This window comes from Mytilus trossulus, chromosome 1 (assembly GCF_036588685.1).
Source record: "Mytilus trossulus isolate FHL-02 chromosome 1, PNRI_Mtr1.1.1.hap1, whole genome shotgun sequence".
NCBI classification, from domain to species: Eukaryota; Metazoa; Mollusca; class Bivalvia; order Mytilida; family Mytilidae; genus Mytilus; species Mytilus trossulus.
In genome coordinates, this window is record NC_086373.1 from 66,064,170 (window position 1) to 66,075,155 (window position 10,986).

General features: G+C 30.6%; 3 protein-coding genes across 3 annotated transcripts; 2 read left to right on the top strand and 1 right to left on the bottom strand.

Moving 5' to 3' along the window:
- Positions 1-585: 585 nt before the first annotated feature.
- On the bottom strand, positions 586-8,705 carry LOC134689603 (uncharacterized). Its single transcript, XM_063549603.1, has 5 exons — positions 8,655-8,705; positions 7,672-7,725; positions 6,099-6,164; positions 5,667-5,731; positions 586-4,262 (listed from the first exon to the last, which is right to left on the bottom strand). Exons 1-5 carry the CDS (start codon positions 8,703-8,705, stop codon positions 3,944-3,946), a joined length of 555 nt encoding a protein of 184 aa, XP_063405673.1. The 3' UTR covers positions 586-3,943.
- A 304-nt stretch (positions 8,706-9,009) lies between these two features.
- Positions 9,010-9,975, top strand: LOC134689703 (E3 ubiquitin-protein ligase TRIM33-like). Its single transcript, XM_063549704.1, has one exon. The coding sequence runs from the start codon at positions 9,010-9,012 to the stop codon at positions 9,973-9,975; it is 966 nt and encodes a 321-aa protein (XP_063405774.1).
- A 55-nt stretch (positions 9,976-10,030) lies between these two features.
- LOC134689802 (uncharacterized) lies at positions 10,031-10,714 on the top strand. The gene has a single exon (XM_063549802.1). It carries the CDS (start codon positions 10,031-10,033, stop codon positions 10,712-10,714), a length of 684 nt encoding a protein of 227 aa, XP_063405872.1.
- Positions 10,715-10,986: the final 272 nt, after the last annotated feature.

Genomic DNA, 10,986 nt, shown 5'->3' on the forward strand with positions numbered 1-10,986 from the left:
CACCTTATAAAAGTTACTATGAAATTGTCCTCAGCATTGATACTGATCAAGAAAATTTTACTTTGAACCATGAAAATATGGATTAAGTCAAGTGACTCCTGTCAGACAGACATGCACCTTACAATGAGTCTTGACATCCAATATTGCTGACCTATTACTTAAAGTAGCACAGTCAGTCAAGACTTTCAAGGATTCAATGATGAAACTGGATTAAATTCTGAAAATTTGGGGGTATGGGGTTCTATATGCTAATAAAACCCATGGCAGTACTTTCCAGTATGTTTGTTTTGACCATGCCCGTTTTGGAGGTGTTACATCTTACAAAGACTATCTGACTTATTGTGCAAAGATTCTACGGACACCAATACTAGGGGCCATCTTAAACTCGCAGTGAGGTGAAAGATTTTTTTAACCTTGTTGAAGGCCTTATTGTGACTTTTTCTTATACTTAATGGTACAGTTACAACTTAAAGCAAATAAAACACTTGATTTATAAAATAACAAATCTAAAACTTCAATAAATTTATTAAATATAATTATTATATCTTTACATAATTCTAAAAATTCTTTAAACAAACATGCCCCCTTTTTTTTTTTAATAAAGAACAATCAACGAACAACAGTCTAACTATTCACAAACTTTAAGTAAAATATCACAGATTCTAATACTAAAGAAAATTCAAAGGCGACCATTTTCTTACAAGAGGTCTTTTTTATAAGCCCCATTATAAACTGTTAGCTAAAGAAAGGAAAATTGCTCAGGTGTCTCTAAAAACTTTCATTTGCTAAAATCATTCCTGAACAATTTAAATTTCTAGTTACTGTGGATTTATTTTGGTGGGTACCAATTTTCGCAATAAATTTGCATTTTCTTCAATATCTAATTTCTTGGTTCAGCTGAAGTCTGCATACAAGCATTTATAAAATTTGATAACATTTAATTTCGTGGTTCCAACAAAATCCACAAAAATTGGTATCCCAAAAATAAAATGAATCCCTAGTATCAGTTCTTACAAAGGCTTTAATGAATTGTACCACTTTCAAGATAAATGACTTTTTTTGAGATCAGCATTATACAACCACTTCATTTCAACATATACAAAAGTATACATAAATAAGGCAATAAGTAGACACAGTATTGTTCTTGACCTAGTAATGTTCAAGCTATAATACCTGTATAATGTAATAGGAATAAGAATTGACAAAGTAATCATTGAGTATTAATCAGCAATTTGTATATTTTCTCTTTGATCTTGCAACAAATTTTGAAATCCTTGAAAAAAGTATGCTATCACATGACATATCAGCTTGCTTAATATTCTTGCTGATAAAGTCCGTATATAAAAAAAGAAAGATGCAATTATTCTACATATATATATTCAATGTATTAAGAGTGTGTATCAACATGATGATACACTATACTACGTATATGATACAGCTGCAAAAGTTGCCATCAATTAAAACTGATTAACAAATAACTAGACTTTGGTTTTACGGGACAAATAATCACACAATCTGTATACTATATGTAATTTTGACTTAGAATACTCATTGTTTTTTTTTAAATAAAAATTATACAAATACTTTTGTATATTATTGTAAAATAGGCCTCAACACACTAAACATCTTATCTCTAACAGGATGGCTTACTAAGAATAGCCTGTAAAATCCACTTTAAAAGTGGTACTTCTGATAATCTTTGCTTCATTTGACTTCGAAGAAGCACATGATGAAGTAAGGAAATAATAGCTTTAATTCAGTAAAAAGTAACACACAATCTGATAAAAAATAGAGATCCTGTGTTCACTTTCTGTTCTGGTGTTAACCCAATCAGCCAAGCAAAGTCTAGCCTTCACATTTTTAAAAGTTAGTTTCATTTGGAAAAAAAAGATGATTCTGAAAATTCTCTTCAACAGAATGTCAGATTTTTATAAGTAAAGCGGGGATACAGCATGAGTACTTTTGGAACTAACATTTTTCAATATTAGTTCCATCTTATACAGAAAGACATACAGTATTCAACATTCAAATAATATTTTGAAGTATATGAAAACTTTCCACTAATTCATTTTTCTACACTAAACTACATCAATTAAAACAAATTAAAAACTTAAACAAATAAATTAACAAAATAAACAAAACATATATATATTAATGACTGAAGCACCATACAAGCTTTAAATAAATAAATGGCACAATATCTAATATCACAATATGCTCTTTTTCAACAAAGTACAAAGACTCAATTTCCATTTTAGTACCAATAGAATTTGGATGTCTTGAAAACATATACTCCCACTCTTAAGGAGGCAAGGACTTAAATATTTGCCAATTAAATTAAGTAATTTTAACTACAACTATGAGCTATATCATTCTTATAATGGCATCCTAAAACTATTGAATATATTTTGGTTTAAGCATAATTTCTTATCACATCTAATTTTGTTGGGAGTTAGACAAAAGCTGCTTGGAATAAAAGACCCTTGTTTATCCAAACACTATTTAGAAATTTCATGCACCAGTAGTAAAAATTGTCTGTTCTAAGATGCACATGTTTTTATGAAAATATTCTATTGCTTTTATTCAATATTTTAATTAATTTGTAACTTTCATTGCAAAAACAACATAACTGTGGATTCATTTATTTTCATGGGTATCAATTTTTGTGGATTGAGGAAAACTTGGCTGTTTGTGAATATTTGATTTTGTGATTTAGCAATTGCTGTAAACTAAGCTTATTTAAAATTTGTAATTCAATTCATTTGGTGCACCTGTACCCATGAAACCTGCAAAAATTGGTATCCATCAAATATTAACTAATGAATCCACAGTATTTGTTTTGCATAGCACTATGATTAATTAATTTAAAGCAACAATATTCACCTTTTTGTCTTCAATTGGAGATCATCAGGAAGAATACAATCATTTAATTATTTTTAAGGATGTTTGCTTGTCATGTTTGGGAATTTTTGTCATTTTTTTTGGAATCTTCTGGTTTTATCAATTTGAATGCATTAAACTAATTTGCCCATTGACCCCCATTTACTCTTTATAAATCTTTTACATGTATAATTATAAGCCATCTGTAAATTCTTGTAAAATCTTTGTTATTTTTTAATAATATAATTTTGGATGTTACACGTCTTCTGATTGGCTGACGTTATTTTGTTATGAGCCTCTAAACATAATTTAGTCATGTGACCATGACGTCATCAACTTTTTTTCATGGTTTTCTACGGGTTAAAATGGAATTTAGAATTAAATTATAAGAAATGACTGTAATATTTTTTCTGTCTATTCGAAATAACATAAAAAATGTGGTGCACACTGTTAAATAACCCTCTACGCCCATTATTCAGTGTGCACCAAATTTTTTATGTTATTGCTTCATAGACAGAAAAAATATTACAGTCATTCCTTAAATAATTTTTGATTTTGAGAATTTTGATAAAGTTATGAAAAATCAAGAGAGAACATTTTCTTGACAAAATTTCAATGGCTAATATCTCGAAAACAAGCACATTGACCTATATTATGCTTGTGCTCTTTTGGTTCTTTAATAACCCCCTATCAATGTATACTGGTGTCCTAAAAAGCTTGTCCCTTTAAAACTGAGTAGCGAACCTCCTTAAAAGCCATAAAAACCTATGGGGACTTTTGTCCTAGATGCCCTGTTGTTACTGGAGCTTAACACTAACTTTTTTGGATCATTGCCAAAACCTGATATACTATAAAACGGTTATATATATATTACACATACAATACTAAAACAAAAGGATTAAGAAGTTGTTTGAGCCAAATATTTTTTCAAGTATTAATAAAGTGACTTATGTAAACAGTTTTCAACAATTTTGAGAGTATCTATGAAGTATTTTGAATCATAACAAAATTTGATTAATGTAACATGTATAAAATGTCTAACAAATATGACAATGACACAGTTTTAAACTTTTGGAGCACTTCTATCATTAGTGGTTGCTTTCTTCAATCTCATTCCATGTCTGATATCTCCTAAAAGAGCACTTCTTTCATTGGAAGCTGCAGGAGCATTCACTGCTGGTGGAGGAGGTGGACCTTTAGCAGGTGGTGGAGGTGGAGCTAATAATGGAGGGGGTGGAGCTTTAGGTGGAGGCGGAGCTACTGGAGCAGGTGGTGCTTTTGTGGGCTGAGCTGAAGACTTGGATAAAGATTTTGAAGATGAGTACATTTTAGCTTCTTTGGAACTTTTTTCTATTGATGTTGTTTTTCGTAAGGAAGACTTTCTGAAAGTATAAATTAAATGCATTATATATAAACAGATATGAAAATTTGCAGAAGTTAAACTCTTTTGCAAAAATCTGTACTCTCTCTTTACAGGAGAAATTAAAGAACCTGCTTATTATGGATTATTCTATTGTTTTGCTTTTAGTCTGTTAGGTACTGGTTTGTCGTCTCAATTTATTTATTACTCATATCTTTTTTTATTCATACTCATAGTTACTGAATTATTTCAATACATCTTAGGCTTTTAACTTTTAGCACAGGTCTGATTAAAAACATGTCTAGATGAATAGCTTCAACATGTTGAAACAACTTTTGTATGTTCAGTTAAAAATCAGTCAAAATGAGTATGACTGACACTCAAAATTTCTAAATTGCAATAAAACCTCTAAGATTAATCCTCATAATTGTTTTAAAAAACTAAATTTGATGGTTTCCTAATGTTAAGGTGGTACCTAACACTACAGGGAGATAACTCCGTAAAATCAGCTAAACGTTTTAATTACGTTGTGTTGTAAAAGGAATATTCTAATGCAATTTGGATGTAACAATTTTTTTCATTGGCTAAAAGTTGCCGTCAAATCCACAGTTGATTAGGCGTAACTAAGGCGGGACCAGCCATTTTGGATTGGTGAATCAACAAATGTTCGATTACTACTATATAATCGAAAATAAAACAACACCTACCTCGAATTCGCCGTTTTAATGTAATTTTATTCAATTTGAAGCGTACAGGTAACGTAATAACCTCCAGTTTGCAAGTTTTCATTTGAATGACATCACGTTTAGCCATGACGTCTTTGTGCCAAAATCATTCAAGAAGTTTCGCGGATTTTTTTTATTTCACATATTTAGACATTTTTTCAAGTTTTATCGGATTTTTTCTTTTTGTAATGCATTAGAATCAGAATAACAGTACTGTAGTTGAAGAGTTGCCACCGTCAATTTTGATTTGACGGTCGCAAATCTCCGTTTTACTGTCTCCCCTACGCATCGCCAGTAAAACTGCATTTGCGACCGTCAAATCTACAATTGACGGTCGCAAATCTCCGTTTTACTGTCTCCCCTACGCATCGCCAGTAAAACTGCATTTGCGACCGTCAAATCTACAATTGACGGTGGCAACTCTTCAACTACAGTACTGTTATTCCTTAATTAAGCTTCTCAATGATCAAAATGAGTGTTTGTCAAACTGCTATATAACCAGTGTAACTTTTCTGATAAAACGGTTGGTTCAAATCTTTTGAAATTTTTATATTTTTGTCAAAGGGTCAAAGTAAATACTTTGTATAAATTTCAAGAAAATTAAACGAGCCAAATTAATTTTAGTTAAAGTGTTGGGTACCACCTTAATTTTGCAATGCTAATTATACAAAAAAAATATTAGAGTGACCACATATATTTACTTTGATAGCTGTCTGCCTTTCTTTACTGTTTTCAGTAATGACTTCATTGGTTGTGAGTAGCTGATCTACAAATATGAATAAAACAAATTTATTTCAAAGAACTGTGAGTGAGTGTGTCACACTAATAACATGTATAAGCCAGAGTGGCTCAGAATTCAAATATCAAATTTGTACAAAATGTTCTTTGATCTTTATGACAACTGAATAATAACTTATGATGATCACTGAACCTGAATTAAAATATTAAATTGTAACAGAAAAAAACAAAAATCGAAAATAATTATTATTCACCATTAACATGATGATTATAATGTCATGAAATACCAAATGTTTTATCAAATATTTTGTAAAACAAAAATAAATGTCATTTTAACTGACTGGTATTTTGTCATGGACAAATCATAACCAAAAGTTATAATAACTAAGACTTACAGGTGCTGGATTAAATTTGGCAAGCTCTAATAATTTTTCATGACAAAAGAAGTCTAACTCAGAAATCTGAAAGATAAAAAAAAAATGATTCTTTGTGAGCATGCTCACATACCACACAATATCACATTGTCACTGGATAAACAAATCTCAACAGATTCATATCTCTACAAATGTCAACTGGTAAAATTTTTCTTTTTTCTTATGCACATTGACATGTTATGTCCTCATTTTAACGACCAGTTTCATGAAATTCTGTTGAGTGGTTTCAGAGGAGTTGCGATTACAAACTGTTGCAGTAGTAAATTCAGGCCAACATTCTTAGTTCAAAGGGCATATATAACTCTTAGAAAAAAAACTGAATCATAATTTCCTGTCGATACGCCCATCTACATAGTATGCTTTTATTATCTACAAAGTTTCGTGATATTCTGTTGTGTGGTTTCAGAGGAGTTGCATTAATATATTTAAAGGGCATAACTCCTAGAAAAAAATTGAATCATAATTTCCTGTTAATATGCACATCTTCATAGTATGCCCTTATTATCTAAAAAGCTTCATGAAATTCTGTGGTGTGGTTTTAGAGAGTTGAGATGAAACTGTTGCACTAGTATAATGAGCCAAATAAATTCAAAGAGGCATAACTCCTTGAAAAAAATTGAATCATAATTTCCTGTTGATATTCACATCTACATAGTATGTTTTTATTATCTATTAAGTTTCATGAAATTCTGTTATGCGGTTTCAGAGGACTTGCAATGAGAAGAATAGGACTGACAAACAGACAGATCATAAACATGAGTTTGAACATAAGTAGCATATTGTTTTGTTTAAATCATAAACCAGAAGAATTTGTTTATACTACAAGATTATCATTTTTTATTTTCAGTGGACCATGAAATTGAGTTCAAAATTCTAATTTGGCTTTAAAATTAGAATTTTGAAACCGTAAAGAACATGTGTACTAAGTTTCAAGTTAATAAGACTACAAATCTACCAAAAACTACCTTGGTCAAAAACTTAAACCTGAAACCAGACAGACGAACAAACGGAAGAATGAACAGATGCAAATACCAAAAACATAATGCCCATAAATTGGGCATAAAAATCATCATTTTTTTTAAAGCATCTTTAGATTTATTGTTGCATGACAGAGGAGTGAAATTACAGATTTTCATTTACATGATTTAATTTGTGTGGGAAACAAGGGTATTTCATTGCAACCAATGTGATAATATTATTCTTTTTTTTAGCAAAAGAGTTAACTTTACCATTGCTTCAATTACAAAGGATTTAATACACTTTTCAAACCATATTGTTAGATTTGTAATGAATGTACATTTTAATTTGTGTTGCTCAGTTTTCAGTTTTGTATACTGTTTTTTGTCATTTTGTCTTTCACTATTTTTGCCAATGTGTTGTCAGTTTATTTTGGACATTAGTTTGAATTTCCCTTTGGTATCTTGTGGATCCCTTGTCTCTTTTATTACACTGAGTTTTAAATAGTTATAATAATTACCTTAAATTAGCATACAGCATGACAAGAAAGAGTTTTTTCTTAAAGTAACATACGTACCTCTTTGATTGATGGATATTTTCCACTACTATTTTCAAATATATAATTTAAAACCTGAAATTAAAATAAAGAACTTAATAGGTCATCTACATATAACACAACTGATTTCTCCTAAGGAACAATGAATTAAAAATGTTTTTACAATTAAATATCAATACAATAGAAAAGAAAGCTGTGAAATATAGCTTTATTTCTTAGCTTTATTTCTTAGCTACAATAGCAAAACAATCGTAAATATTGCAAATATTGCAAATAACATAAAGCTTGTGAATATAAAAAAAGCCTTCCTAAAAAGTTGCAGCATAATACAAGAGTACTGAGATGGTATGGGATTCAAAGAAAAGTGGATGCAACATTTGACTCTTAACAAATTTAAGATTCATATTTGAAGAATTACAGCAATGTAGTTTTCACCTTTAAATGGGGGATTCAACTGTGGCAAACAGATATTAACTGCATGGTAATTAGAATCAAGAAGTGACACTTACAACTCTTCAACTTCAATGCATTATAAAAAGAAATAGTGATAAGTATTAAAAGAAGCGTTTAAATCTAAATAAGACAGATTTCCATGAAATTTCATGAAGTATTTGGTGCATTACATCATGGCAAAATATTTCATCATACAAGTGAGGTTTAAAACAATTTGATTGTAAAAATTGGTCAATCTGTTGATTATGGCAAGTTTGCATGGCTGCTTCATGTCATGCTAATTTTGAATTTGACTTTAAATAGTAGCCTTTAAAACATGACACCCAAGAGAGCCTGATTCTGACTTGCTTGCCTGTGTAAATTTTACAAACAGCAAATTTTGCTGATAATGTTTGCTGTTTACATTTTCAAGATAAAGATCAAAGGACAAGTAGAACACAAAAGATATTCATTTAGTTACGTTAATTAGGCAAAGACCAACAAAGCATGTAACATTCTTTTTTTAAAAGCCAGCTTTTAAAGGCAATAACTCATAAAAGGGATCAATTGACCATCTCAGCAGCTTCACCCTCTTTAGTTCTATTTTGAGTAACAGTGGCCATTTAATTTGTTGGACAATATACATTGATGAATAGTCATCCTTACAAATTATTGCAATAACGAACATATGTCCGGAAATCTAGACCACCTTTTCATTTTAATTCTTTCGTAGGAAATTATTAATCTCAAATTTTTCAATCGTTTAGTACACTTTTAGCCTTATCAGTCCTTTAAATATTTGCATGTTAAAAACTCAAGTTTGAATGTATTGTTTGACCTTGTTGTCAATATACCTGCAAATGTTATCTTATAATGACGAAGTAAAATATATTTTAAATCACTCATATAAACTGAATACATACAAAAATGGCGTTTTCACAGTCAATAGGGAAAGCACAGACTCCAGCTCTGTGTCAGTTCTGTGAAGAATCACAAGAAATTAAGTGGAAGTGTATAAACTGTGAACTATTTCTTTGTCAACTATGCTGTTCAAAGATACATAGTAAAATCAAGGCATCTATGGAACATGAAATTATAAATGTAAAAGATTTTGAAATGGTAGATTTTGCCACTTCAATGCGGAAAGTTGACCTTGAAAACATGGTATGTACAATCCATGACAAACAGAAATGTTTTGTTTTCTGTAAAGACTGCAGTGTGCCGTCTTGTTCTAAATGTTTAATGGAGACTCATAAATTGCATGACTATAAAGACCTTGATGAAGAGTATAAAGAAATATTCTCTGAAATGGAAGAACTAATAAAACAATTTGAAGCCAATCTAAAATTCATTAGTAATGAAAAGAAATACTTGCAAGAAAAGCTTTCTGATGGTGATGACAATTTCAAAGAAACAAGGGATTTAATTCTGCAAACAGAGAAAAAAATGAAAGACTTTATTTCAAAACATGCTAAAGACCTATTACAAGAACTTGAGGCAAAATGGAAGCAAACTGAAAATATCATAAAAAGAGAACTTTCAGCCATCACAAAAAATGAAGAGGAGATTAAGACCAGGAAGAAAAATCTATACCAAGCTCTGCAGTCTCATCAAGCCATTGACATTTTCTCTACAAGTAAAACTTTAGAAAAGTTATTGCCACATTATTCAGTTAAAAAAATCAAAGAAAATAAAACAAAGTTTATTCCCACAAATATGGAAGTGAAAAAAGGAAGTCAGTCAGTGTTAGGCGACATTTATACAATTCTGGACTTGGAATTAATAAACACTTATCCGAGTGATCTTGAAAATGTGACAAACATAGTATTCTGCAGTGACAAAACAGCAGCTATAGGAAGCCTCAATAGTTCAAAAATACAAAATAAAATTTGAAACTAATACATGTAATATCAAAGTAGAAACAGAAATTCAGATAGAGGTTAACGATATGGCAAAATTTATCGATAATGAAATACTTGTGGCAACAGGACAAAGTGGCCTTACACTATATACCAAAGATGGACAATTTACCACATTTAAGTCATTTTCCCACTTAAAAACTGCAAGTGTTCATGTAACTAAAGACAGTAAAATAGTAGTTGGTTTGGTGGAATATACTCTCGATATATTTAGAATTGCAAAAGAAAGTCACAGAAAAGTTGTAATTATGAACCTGGATGGTGACATACAACATACAATTGAATATAACAGGGACAATCAGAGACTGTTAACATGTCCTTATAGAATCAATAGTTTAAAAGATAGGATAGTAGTTGAAGATATTATGAACAAGAAACGGGAGGGGAGGGTTGTAATGTTTGATTATGGGGGACAACTCCATTGGACCTACAATGGATGTAATAGAATCATTTCTGATCAGGTTAAGTTTTACCCAAGAGATGTGTCAATAACCTCTACAGCAATGATTTTAATTTCTGACCAAATCAATCATGCAATACATGTAACAACTCCTGCTGGGGAGGTTATTGTATGTTATGATGTAAAAGTCTTAGGTATAGAGTTACCTTTCAGTCTTGATATTGACAATAATGAAGTTTTATGTATTGGATGTGACACATGGGAGGAAGACAAAATTAGAAAGGCCAAGATCATCTGTGTTAAACTAACTTGAGGACGTTTGCTGCTCAGTTTCAAAATAAATAGTTTCCCATAACACTAGTATATATTGATAGGGGATTAATTGAGGAATCAAAAAAGCATATGGATAGTCAGTGATCTTGACACAAATGTAGATAAACTCATCAAAGATACCAGGACTAAATGTTGTGTATAGGCCAGACACGCGTTTTGTCTACAAAACACTCATCAGTGACGCTCGAATCAAAATAAGGTAAAAGGCCAAATAAAAGTATGAAGTTGAAGAGCAGTGAGGACCAAAATTCC